At 43.1% G+C, this 13,340-nt stretch overlaps 1 protein-coding gene across 1 annotated transcript; it reads right to left on the reverse strand.

Moving 5' to 3' along the window:
- Positions 1-202: 202 nt before the first annotated feature.
- Positions 203-9,955, reverse strand: LOC124257381 (protocadherin-like protein). Its single transcript, XM_046691427.1, has 12 exons — positions 9,840-9,955; positions 8,131-8,308; positions 7,046-7,213; positions 6,481-6,645; positions 5,560-5,691; positions 4,839-5,018; positions 4,017-4,207; positions 3,234-3,419; positions 2,254-2,912; positions 1,118-1,180; positions 924-958; positions 203-557 (listed from the first exon to the last, which is right to left on the reverse strand). Exons 1-12 carry the CDS (start codon positions 9,906-9,908, stop codon positions 352-354), a joined length of 2,232 nt encoding a protein of 743 aa, XP_046547383.1. The 5' UTR covers positions 9,909-9,955; the 3' UTR covers positions 203-351.
- Between the last annotated feature and the right edge of the window lie 3,385 nt (positions 9,956-13,340).

The raw sequence follows: 13,340 nt of genomic DNA on the forward strand, positions 1-13,340 counted from the left end.
CAATACTTCCTAAATAACCTAATTATTAAAGAGAAAGAGGCCCTGTAAATGGTTCTTTATTGGGGTGAAAAGTTGTCTACCCTCTCTTGTACATGAAAGTGTTCCTGAACCTTACAAACATTAAACTATGTTCGATCAGGCAATGGCTGCCGTCTTATCCAACGGCTTGAGTGTTCAAAACGACGCGGTTTTTCGTGCAACTGGAACAGTAAACCGGTTTACTTGTTTAATAATCAACCATCGGCAGAAGCAGCAGAATACATCCGCTTGTCTTTGTGAAACATGATCCTGTGCTCGACAACACGATTAAATAACATATAAGCATTATATACACGTAATGTCAACGCTGGTCTACTTTGGCGCTGCAGCAATGGCTTGAGTGGTATTCCCTGGGACGGGCACCAACTGTTTGACCCTGACATTCTGGGTCATGGGAACCATGCTCTTGATCTTCACCATCTGCTGCTGTTGCTTCACAGGAACGATTCTGCGCACGCGCATGAGTTGTGGTGGTGGAGGGGCGACCGGGACTGGTACGTATTGAATGGAAGGAGGACCTGCAAGAGAATAGAAATCGTGAGATTATTTTCACAGGTAGGTTTAGTATTAAGCGTGGTATTATAGCAAAACACCGCGACTACAAATGGAATGAAACTGGCCGTACACATTGACTTATATAGAAATTCGAACCAGGACCTTCTGTGTGACCGGTCAATGCGTTACCACTAGGCTACCCGATCTCACCGTAACACACATAAGACCCTGAGAGAAAATTACAATTTCTTCATGCCATCTGTACATATGATTAATGAAATATACAGAATTTCTTTAATGTGGAAGTATTAGAGATTTCACATGGGGCGGTACAAACTCATAAACAAGGTTTCACTGTTTGGATTTTACCATATATGTTTTCTACTTACGTTCAATTTCGATGTGCTTTGGTGTTACAGGCGTTCTGTAATGAAAACACAATTTGTTGATTACAGTCATATGAAGGTGCTCTGGTAAAATATACATACTGACGTGTATCCTCATTGTGTTAGTTGAGTTACATTAACTAACAGTACAGTACAGTAACTAGATTAACGTTACGACGTAGCTTTAACCATCTTACTTTACGCGTGGTGGTGGTGTCGGCGGGGTAATGGGTCGCACCTTCCTGGGCGGCGTCCATGTCCTGCGGCAAAACAGATTTTGTTTAGTTTACACATTTGCCTTTAACGATTTTTTTTATAAAAATATACGAAAATGTAAATAATAAATTATTAATCGCCATAGGGCATCTCAGTATTGGTGAAAGAAGAAAATGAGGTGAAATTGTTACTTGTTTTATCATATGTTAGTTTGTTGTTTAACCCGCACTCAGCAATATTCCAGCGATATGGCAGCGGTCTGTAAATAATCGAGTCTGGACTAGACAATCCAGTGATCAACATCATATATCTGCGCAACTGGGATACGATGATATGTTTAAAGTAAGAGCCAACTCATAACATGGGCAGGACACAATGATTGGTTGATCGTATGTTGCCCCCCTCCTACAGAATGTATTGTTGCTCGTGATATCATCCATGCTCGTGTTGTGGTGGTTCTCAGTGCCAACATGTTAGACTGACAGATCGCCGTGACAAAGACGAAATGTAGATGGATGTCGCGTAAAACTATTCAGTTCCTCTCTCACTATAGTGCAACTTGTTCACACCTTAAGCATTGTGGCCAAGAGCGGACATCCACGTATCTTTTTCAGTTACGGTCGCTAAATTGCGATAAACCGATGACTCGAGACAAGGAAGCGAAACAAGATGGCACGGCTCGAGAAAGCGATGGTGATACACGAGAGTATATCGCTTTCTCGCTTCGCGCTGTAATTATTCTGTCTCCTTTCATCGGGCTATATGTTATCGGTTTGTCGTGGCCAAATTGAAGTCGATAAAGCGAAGTCCTCTTTTGGCCACAATTCTTAGGGCATACGAAGATGAACTGTCACAAAGTTATAATGACAGCTATTGGCGGCGGTCTGTAAATAATCGAGTCTGGACCAGACAACCCAGTGAGCAACAGCATGAGCATCGATCTACGCAATTAGGATACGATGACATGTGTCAACCAAGCCAGCGAGCCTGACCACCCGATCCCGTTTGTGGCCTCTTACGACAAGCATAGGTTACTGAAGATCAGTTCTAACCCGGACCTTCACGGGTCCACAAAGTTATAACGTGACACCATAAGCTGACCTGAATGAACATTTACCTTTTAACCTCCACGGGTCTGTTACAGCAGTATCTGTATAGCAAAGCAGACAGCAGTCCGAGAAGACCGAGCGCCAGCAGGCTTGCAAGGACCGTCAGGGCAATGTTGCCAGCGTCGCAGAAGAAACCAGTACATGTGGCTGCGGCTGCTGTTGTTGTTGTTGCCGGAGCAACTGTGGCAACAGTGTTCACGACAGTGCCAGTACCAGTGCCAGTTCCAGTTCCTGTTCCTGTTCCGCTGTTGACAACGACGGTCACCGGTTGCGTCGTCGTGCACGTTTGTCCAACTAGGGTGATGGTGACAGGGTTGCGGCTGGTCTGGAAGCCCGGGTACTCTCCTCTATCTTGCGCATATACTGTCAGTGACGATACCGTCCCTGCTGGGATCTGGCCGCTTTGGATGATGTCGCCACTCGGCGTGACGGTCAGGTAACTGTTGGATGTGGCTAAAATGGTGCTGTAGTTATTACTCTGATAGGCGGAGTCGACGGTGTCCTCAGCCCACAGCTTGCCGAGGGTCGCCCCGAGCTGCCCACAGGAACTGACTGAGAATGATTGTGATGTGGAGTTGGCACTGAACTCAGGCGGGTTGTCGTTGGCATCAAGGATGTACAAGTTTACAGTAGCGTTGTCTATGGCGCCTCCCTTCCGGTCTTGAACCTGCAGCATAATTGTGTTACAGTGACCCAAATGAAATAGTAAATGTGATTAGTAACAGCTTTGCCTTAACGTTACAGTTTCAGAAAATAAAAGTGTACGTATGTGGAGTTGTGTCCCGTTGGAGTAGCAGGATCGGCTGATGGGTTTGAGTCCAAGATAAGCTGTGATTCTGAACCTTGGTTAGCCCTCACCATATCCGTATTCGTAGGTATTCGTGAGTCTAACGAAATGTGTTTTGTGTGGATTCTTATTTTGTTGTCTCTTCAGCAACGTCACTAAATACTTACTGAGTTGCATTATTTGTGTTATGTGTCATATTACCTGTACAAGGAGCGTTGCATTTGTAGGCATTCTTCCTTGATCCACGTCATATACTACAGAACTGCTGATAACGCCAGTGGCCGGGTCGATGGTGAAGTAGCCGTTGTCGTTACCCGACACGATGCTGTATGTGTGGGAGTCGTCCAGGTCCTCGTCAGTAATGGTGAACTCGGGATTGACAGTTATCTGAACACAAAGTTACCTTATAGCATCGCCATAGTATTATAAATTGGAGGGTGAATGTGTGACATCGATTTGTTATTTTATCACACAATACAATGAAACAGCTACTCGTATTTGGTTGTATTTTATCATACAAACCGTCCCGTACATGTCTTGGTTGCAGATTATGGCAATAACCGCCTCCGTACACGTTTTGGCTGTAAAATATGATAATAACCGCCCTAGTATACGTCTTGTTTGGAGAATATGACAATAACCGCCCCGTACACGCCGTGGTTGTCAAATATTATAAAAACCGTCCCTTGCACGTCTTGGTTGTCAAATATTATTCTAACCGTCCATAATATATTGTTTTGGTTGTGAAAGGTCATGCAGCCCACTTGCATACAGATTCAAACTTGTATTAACCACCCACCTGCAGTCTGTCAAGGTTGTAAACAGTTCCCTCATATATTGTCTAGGTTGTAAACAGCATACTTACCGTCCCCTCGTCTAGGTTGTAAACAGCATACTTACCGTCGCCTCATATATTGTCTAGGTTGTAAACAGCATACTTACAGTTACCTCATACACTGTCTAGGTTGTAAACAGCATACTTACAGTTCCTTCGTACACTGTTTTGGTGACATTTTTCGGCCCCAGTTGGGGCAGATCGTTGGCGTCAGTGACCCGGATGTAGAGGTACTGGGTGTCTGGCGGACATTTGCCGTTGTCGGCCTTGATGCTGACATTGATGTTCCGTTGTTGTGTGTTCTCATAGTTCAGAAGACCCGCTAGTTTCAAGTCATTTGCTGAAACAATATGGCAGGTACATGTAATAGAGTTGACATAAATACAAACAGAAACGAACAAGGGACTTGACACTTCCTTACAGAGTGAATGTATTCTTGTCCAAAACAAATGCATCTACTTGTAATTATAGAGGAAAATGGCATGCAATGTTTGCACGTTCTCTCTGTGTTTTGCCCTCAGTTGTGTGACAGTGTGATCCAGATTATGATCCTTGATGTGTCACGTTGATGTTCCCGTGCTTCATCCCTATTGCTAAGCGTCAACGACTGGTGTCATTTAGGGCTTTCGTGCTGCTCTGAGCTGATACACCTTGATATGTCCGAAATACTGTTCCAAAGGCATAAGACCCGTGAAGATCCGGGTTAGATTTGGTCATCAGTAACCCATGCTTGTCGTAAGAGGCGACTAACAGGATCGGGTGCCAGGCTCGCTGACTTGGTTGACATATGTTATCGTATCCCAATTGCGTAGATCGATGCTCATGCTGTTGCTCACTGGATTGTCTGGTCCAGACTCGATTATATACAGACCGCCGCCATATAGCTGGAATATTTCTGAGTGTTGCGTAAACCTAAACGCACTCACTCCAAAGGCATACACACGCGTCTCACTCACTCCGTGACTACTTACGTGTACTGGTCACGTCAAACAAAGTCACGGCGGTGGCTGGGACTGTCGCGATCTCATAATTCATCGTCAGAGATGGTTCGCTGGGTTCAGTGACGAACGTGATCAGCGACGTGTCCAAGGCCGTGTCTTCGCTGACAAAGATCTCTTTGTCGACATTCGCAATCTTTGGTGTCGTGTACTCTGTCACATTATAAGGCAAAATGTATTCAATAATATGATTGCATCAGTTGTTGTTTGTATTATTACTGTTATTATTGCAACAATAATAGCAATGTAAGTACTCGTCTTATAGCATTCGTGATTATGTCCGGGTTAGAATTGATCTTCAGTAACCATGCTTGTCGTAAGAGGCGACTAACGTGATCGGGTGGTCAACCTCGCTGGCTTGGTTGACACATGTCATCGTATCCCAATTTCGTAGATCGAGGTTCATGCTGTTGATCATTGGATTATCTGGTCCAGACTCGATTATTTACAGACCGCCGCCATAGAGCTGGCATAGTGTTGAGTGCGGCGTGAAACTAAACTCACTTACTCACTCCTAAAGATCTTTTCCGCTAAATATGGATATTATCGTCCTCATTGTTACTGATATGTGTTATATTGTGTTTGTTTTCGTTGCAAATATAATTCTATGTTTGTAATCATTTGTATACATTTTTAGCATTTAAAACATTTGAATAAATAGTTGAAAATAATGCCCATTACGTGTTGTACGTACTGTTAGTTACGGTGCAGGACACGACGACAGGGCCGACAGCGTTGTGCTTGTTGTCAGTGACGTTGATGTAGAATGTGACATCAGAGTTACATTCAACATCAAGGTTGTTTAAAGCTGCAATTTGGATTTCCTCTGCATACAGAAAGTAACAAATTAAACATCAACGGCACATCAATGCTGGCAAGCACTGTATCAACACGTAGCACACAACTCAAGGCAATAAACCATATTTATCCTGCTGAGTTCAGGTCTGTTTAATGGGTTTTTGTTGTCGTGGTGGTGGTGGTAGTGGCAGTGGTAGTGGTGGAGATATCAAAAGTCGCCCAACCCTGATGCCAAATAGTGTATACCTTGATTTTCAATAATCACAACGGTGATATATATTCAGAAATACAGAATTTGTTTGGACTTTTCTTCGTACTAATCCAGTTGACATAATTGACTCATCGTGACAGTCATAGCCGTCAATCAGTTAACTGAGTTAACTCACTATGACCGACGTAGCTATCAACCAATTGACGAATTTGACTCACCGTAACCGACCTCGCCATCAACCAGTTAAGTGACTTGACTCGGCGTGACCGACCTCGCCATCAACCAGTTAAGTGACTTTACTCACCGTAACCGACCTCGCCATCAACCAGTTAAGTGACTTGACTCACCGTAACCGACCTCGCCATCAACCAGTTAAGAGACTTGACTCACCGTGACCGACCTCGCCATCAACCAGTTAAGAGACTTGACTCACCGTAACCGACCTCGCCATCAACCAGTTAAGTGACTTGACTCACCGTAACCAACCTCGCCATCAACCAGTTAAGTGACTTGACTCACCGTAACCGACCTCGCCATCAACCAGTTAAGTGACTTTGACTCAGCGTGACCGACCTCACCATCAACAAATTGACTGAGCTGACTCACCGTAACCAGGACTGGGCTTTACTATTTCATAGTTGACTGCAGCAGACGCGGGGACGGTTGTCAACGTGTACGTAAGGACGTCGTTGTCTGTGTCGTTGAAGGTGATGGGACTGGTTAGAAGGGTTGTCCCAGCTGCGGTAGACTTCGCATCATACGAGCAGGTTTCTACAAACGGATGTACTTATATCACATCAGTCCATGCTAACATGTGGGATAACACAAGAAATTTCTTTCCGAAAGGAGTCACGTGGCTTTGTGTCTTCAGTACATGTAAACAGTAAATTTACCAGCAACCGCACTGCGTATATGCGTTTTAGGCAAGACAAGAGTTGGATATTCATGTAATGAATATCTATTAAAAGGACCAAAACCTTTTCGCAGTCATACAATAAGCTCTGCTGAAAAGACTAATATTTGTAACATTCAGACTATTTTTAGAAAAACCGTTTTGGTTTTTTCATCGGCCCCAACCGACCAGCATTGCTCGCACTGATAATAATTTGTTCAATTTGCTTTAAAAGTGTATTGTGTTTCCTAATTTGTTGTAGATGTTACACATTTTAACCTGAAAGTGGTGACGTTATGCGAGGTGGTTCGTTTGTCCGAATCCTTATCTCGACATTTTCCTCAACAAAGGCTTGGTCGCTGTCGGTACACCGGATCCTGATGTTGTAGGCTCGAACTCGCTTGTAATCAGGTGACCCCTGGCTGGGCAGGTAGCGGATGCAGAACTCTGCCAGAGATATCACATAAAAGCATACATGTGAGGAATACACTGCACTTAAATTAGAAACACAAAAGGCTTGCGTGAACCGTTAATCAGTCTTCGATAGAAATAACGGAATTCTCGGTCAAAGACTTCAGCTGCGACATCCGAATCGGTTCATTTACAATATCCTAATTCTCGAGACTTTCCGATATCAGCCCACAGAAAAACCCCGTCAGTTATGTTCTACAATTCACCTGATGCAGGGGCAAGACGTAGCCCAGAAACGTCGTGTTGTAAAGTTGTAAATCCATACCATACGTTGTTATGTGGGGCGGTGGGGTAGCCTAGTGGTTAAAGCGTTGGCTCGTCACGCCGAAGACCCGGGTTCGAATCCCCACATGGGTACATTGTGTGAAGCCAATTTCTGGTGTCCCCCGCCGTGATGTTGCTGGAATTTTGCTAAAAGCGGCGTAAAACTAAACTCAGTCAGTCAGTCAGTCGTTGTTACGTACAACAGTAGCTGTATGGAACGAAGGTGAATATGATTCTATATGATTCTATATGATTCTATATCATTATATTATACCGGCAGGTCTGGAGAGTTTGGTCCCTTAGGCTCGCCAGCAACCGATGATGGCTGGTTCGAATCCCAGTTTGCCCCGATCATATGTCTATGCGTGTCAGCACATACACGTGCACATGGATTTCGCCAAGGTTATGCATTCTTGGATCTGTATCAGTTTAGTCTTTTCTGCCCCGTTACGAAGACACTCCGTGGTGTAACTGGAATACTGTTCAAAGCGGAGTCAAACCCAACTCACTCACTTACAGATTTATACCGGCAATGTTAAACGAGGGACATTATGTGATGCGGATCATTATGGGAATTTCAGATTATTCAGATCAAACAGTACAGAACACTGTGTTTGATGATGCCTAACCTTGACTGCCGTCGATTCTGTAGACATCAAAGAACCTTGCACTTGGTGTGATGGACTGGTCGGACACCTCTATGTTCTTGTTGTCAGGGCTGGTACAGTTGATACACACCAGTTCGGTCTCTACAGCTGTCTCCTCGTGCAGGTTGGCCACGATTGGTGCACCGGAGATCACGGGTTGCTGGGTAGAAGGAGAAAGTCAACTGTGGGTACTATCAGGCGGTTTACTTGTGTATATTATGTAACATCAGAGCAATTACCCAGCCTTGACTATCCTCAGAAATAGATTGCTTTGGGTGAAAATTACAAACTTGCTATGAAAATCATATGGATGAACCACAAAAAAACAGTGATGACACCAGGTGTTCCCACAAAGAGTTTCCTCGCTTTCCTGCTGTACCCTTTATTCACAAAACTAGTTAAATAAATAATGATACAGTACGATTCTACAGCCCAACGCCATACAGTTGTACCCCTGTCAGGTAACGGCAGACTGTAAACAAACACTCAAGTGGGCGGTGAAACTGACAATCTGGTTGGTAATTTTGAATTACGACTACTGTGTTTAGAGCTTCCCTGCCTTCAACCAGAGAAACATGTTTGTGAAATAAATGTGTTTCACAACAATAGTCAGTCTTTATGTCTAAGCAATTAAAAATGGTCGTTACATGGTTAAAGGACACATACCGTTAATTTGCAATTCACCACTGCAAGCTTTCTAGCGGCATCAGACAAAAATCAAATAAATTTAGAATGAGGTTTAGTGAGTTTAGGTTTACCCCGTACTCAGCAATATTCCAGCTATCTGGCGGCAAATATAGAATGAAATGGTGTGTGTGTATGGTACCACAAGAACGGGTTTTCTTATTTATTGATGACATTCCCAAGCTCTTGCTTTTGGTAACCGTTCATCAAGCCACCCGCCACGTACTGTCTTCTCCCGGAAACGTACCCGCCGAATACAGAAATACTGTTTGAAGCGACATGTTGTGTCAAAATATTCATTTTCTCACTCAAGTACAATCCCACCAACTCTTTCAAAAAGCCTATAACTGGTCAATGATGTTATTCTTGTAGCAATTCCCATTTAATAATTTACTTTGATTTTCTGTTAGTTCACTGAATTAAAAACCTTTATAGTGTGACAGCCAAACTGTATGAAAACTGGTGTTTCTAAATCGTAAATGTCAAGTTTCCATGTTTCCTTAGTGTGTGTTTAACGGCTACCAATAACATAGGTACACCTTTCAAATTGGGCATATGATAGTAATGACATTGTACTGACTGACTGAGTTTAGTTTCACGCCGCTTTTAGCAATATTCCAGCAATATTACGGCGGGGACACCAGAAATGGGCTTAACACATTGTGCCCATGTGGTGAATCGAACCAGGGTCTTCGGCGTGACGAGCGAACGCTTTAACCACTAGGCTACCCTACCGCCCCAATGACATTGTACGATCATTTGGTTTTCATTATACTCCTGCTGTCATCACATGCTACACACTATAATGATAAATGTCATACAATACTGACCTGATATGATATACACTTCAGCGATACATGTCATACAATACTGACCTGATATGATGGAGCAATAAAGGAAACCAGGAGGAACACCACCACGGATGTTATACACTTCAGCGATACATGTCATACAACACTGACCTGATATGATATACACTTCAGCGATACATGTCATACAATACTGACCTGATATGATGGAGCAATAAAGGAAACAAGGAGGAACACCACCACGGATGCTATTAGGACCTTCATCATGGTTGTGATTTTATCCTCTAGAATTACCTCCACCTGTCAGGTGGACATGAGCGTTAATCAACGTCACCATCTACGAGGGTTTCTCAGGGTGGCTTCAGGTTCTATTCATGTTAGCAATGACGTGGGTAGGCCTTAACGTACATGTACAGACCCTATGGGCCTGTTTGACTATATATGTTTGCACAATTGTTTGTATAATTAGGCATAGTGTTTAAATATCGTTATACAAACACGTCTGAATTCATTGTCAGAAGGCCGATAGCATTGGTGTGAATAACATGCCAGAGTTTGAGTCTGTTGTATGTAAATAGGTTGGTACATATAAGCTGTCTGCTAATGTGCTGTCTACCATAGTGCTGTATTGAGTTCATAGTTTGGCCATTTCAATACGGTGACCGTGCCGTATCGGCAGATAACACACTGGGAATGACCAATAGAGACCATATCTGGCGTCAACAGGCGGGCATAAAACGTCACGTAGTGTTAAGAAGAAGACGTGCCTGTGAAAGAGCTATAATAGGTATTGGATGTGTTTAATCGAGGGTTATGTTTACAAAGTAAGCACATGCATATATGTTCAGTTAACAACTACGTAGTAAGCTCGTCCTGTCTTACAAGTAATTATGAAGAAGAAATGAGTGAGTGAGTTTGGTTTTACACCGCTTTTAGCAATATTCCAACAATATCACGGCAGGGGACACCAAAAATGGGCCTCACACATTGTACCCATGTGGGGAATCGAACCCGGGTCTTTGGCGTGACGAGCAAATGCTTTAACCACTCGGCTACTCCATCGCCCCAAGAAGAAATGCCAGAATAGAGCTCTTATACAGTTATATGGAAAATGTTATAATGACTTGATGAACACATTAGTGTTATCGAGGTAATATTTCATGTAGAAAATAATATAGAAGAAGCAAGTGTGTCCAATTTTACAGTTACTGGAAGGGTGATATGCTCTCTGTGACAGCACAGTCGACGTAATAGATAGACTCAATAACATGTAATATATAATGATGGTGTTCATTTAACCCCGCATATGTAGCCGTCATCATTTCTCGAATGTCCTATCTTCTTCCTGCAGTGGGGCGGTGGGGTAGCCTAGTGGTTAAAGTGTTGGCTCGCCATGCCGAAGACCCGGGTTCGAATCCCCACATGGGTACAATGGATGAAGCCCAATCCTGGTGTCCCCCGCCGTGATGTTGCTGGAATATTGCTAAAAGCGGCGTAAAACTAAACTCAGTCAGTCAGTCAGTCAGTCTTCCTGCAGTATGTTGGCCACTTGTGCAAGTGCCTGTGACGCATGTTGATGTTGACCTTGACACACACCCCATCGACTTCATCTCACAGATGATCAGATCCGGAGTGAGACAAGCTTTCACAGTGAGACAAGCTTTCTGTGACATGTTAACACAACCCTTCATACGGTTGATAAACGGAAGAAGGCGATGGTGGAGTCGGCATTCTGCTCTTAATTTTCAATGGTGTATTCATGCAGTCTTGTAAACAATGTTGTATAAAGCTACAAATTTTGTTTGTGCACTTCACCAGTTAACGAGCATCAAGGACAAACATCATTCAGTTAAAATTTCGTCTTTGTTCTGAATGTATCATGATTAAACAAAACCATCACCTCTCAGACGTTTCTATTTTGGGAGACTCGCTCAGACTATGCGTTCATGAACCCATTAAATCTAGGAAATGGTTGTGACGTCATATCGAAAGACGCTAGAAAACTCACTGTAAGATATACTTTATAATTCTCCAAAACCCGGCTGTTCTCAATCGCATTACGGGAACATTTACATTTTCTATCCAAAAGGTAACTGTACTAATTTGCAAAGCAGGCCCTGTGATTTGATTGTGTTTTCGGCCAAACGTTTACAGTCTTTCGGCGACTGTTTTCAGCCTCGTAACATTTAACAACGGCTTTGGTTGGGCAGACTAAATTTTCAAGAGTGTGCTTACTTTAACCCTACAGTTAAAGTTTGATCACAAACGTATACAGGAGCTGTTACCTTGTATTATGTATTGGTACAAAATTGTATATATGGTGCTCTGCATAGATAATTAGATATATCATGAATACATTCAGGTTTTCTAATATTCAGTTTATGTTTTTGGTCAAAGGTCAAAATATTTTCTATAACCATAAGTAATCACTGCTGAAATCCAAATTCGTTTTTCGATTCCACGTATATTTTAGAATGTGTTCATGAATCAATAATTATCCATTAGTAGGGTTACAAGATGTTCGCAATAGGATGCGTTGTCCTGCAAATCTGACTGGCACCGTCCCAAACACATGCAAAAGCAAGACACTTTTTCACCTTGACAAACACGTGAAGACATTTCACACGTACTCGCCTACTACCTCATCAACTAAAGAAAAATGCTCGAACAACGGTAATCATTCGGGCCTTTGAATGTCCAAAATAAGTATTGACGAGCAACCGTGTTTTGTCAGGTGGACAAATGGAAATTGCTTAATTTAGTTCATAATCAGTCATCGTTGGTAATGAATAGGAAACTAAATCAATTTCTATTTCATACATCTCTCTGTTGAAGCCATGTTATTAAATAGTTAAAGCTCGGGGCAGTAAGACTTGTATCCATGTTTATGGGAAGCTCGTACAATATGCTATTAAAAAGAAGGATTGGCATTGTGGTCAGTATTTGCTCAGGGCGGTGGGGTAGCCTAGTGTTTGATGAATTTCGTCGTCACACCGAAGGCTCGGGTTCGGTTCCATACTTGGGTACAATGTACAAGGACCCGATATCGCAGGTATAGTCTCCGAAACGGCGTCAAACCATACTCACTATTACCTTCTAAGGGATTCCACACCACGTTTTCACTTTAAACTATCCAGTCTTTTACATTGCCTCTCCCATCCACCTCTACCCGCCTTTTAACAGACCCACAAAGAGTTTGGTTCAACTCTCGGAGCAGTATCTCAGTTCACGCTTTCGGTAACTGTGAAGTTCGGGTTAGAATTGATCTTCACCAACCCATACTTGTCGAACGAGGCGACTAACGGGATCGGGTGGTCATCTCGCTGATTTGGCTGACACATGTCATCGTATCCCAATTGCGTAGATCGATTCTCACGCTGTATATCACAGTATTGTCTGGTCCAGACTCGATTATTTATAGTACGCGGCCATATAGCTGGAATATTGCTGAGTTATGGTTTAACAAGAAACCAACATACTTGGTGGAACCCACGGATACAGTGTGGCAAACCAAGGATCATAAGCATGGCACATTGGCAGTGAGAACCCACGACCACCGGATCCTGACACGTCAAAGAGACGCAACTCGACAGAGGGAATGGCGCATCAGACTACTGGGCTATCCACACACACAATATCACTCGTGTCCTAATAAGCGACACGTCTAAGAAACTGGCGTTCCAACTGGCTTATGATTGT

This window comes from Haliotis rubra, unplaced genomic scaffold (genome assembly GCF_003918875.1).
Source record: "Haliotis rubra isolate DU_JTF1 unplaced genomic scaffold, ASM391887v1 Scf66, whole genome shotgun sequence".
NCBI classification, from domain to species: domain Eukaryota; kingdom Metazoa; phylum Mollusca; class Gastropoda; order Lepetellida; family Haliotidae; genus Haliotis; species Haliotis rubra.

What these genes read in the sequence shown, in the direction of transcription:
- LOC124257381 (XM_046691427.1), bottom strand. Translation starts at nt 9,908, where the DNA reads ATGATGAAGGTCCTAATAGCATCCGTGGTGGTGTTCCTCCTTGTTTCC. An exon ending in CATAACGTCACCACTTTCAG is followed by an intron (nt 6,646 to 7,045) that starts GTTAAAATGTGT and finishes ATCCGTTTGTAG; the next exon opens with AAACCTGCTCGTATGATGCG. An exon ending in AGACCCGTGGAGGTTAAAAG is followed by an intron (nt 1,181 to 2,253) that starts GTAAATGTTCAT and finishes GTTTTGCCGCAG; the next exon opens with GACATGGACGCCGCCCAGGA.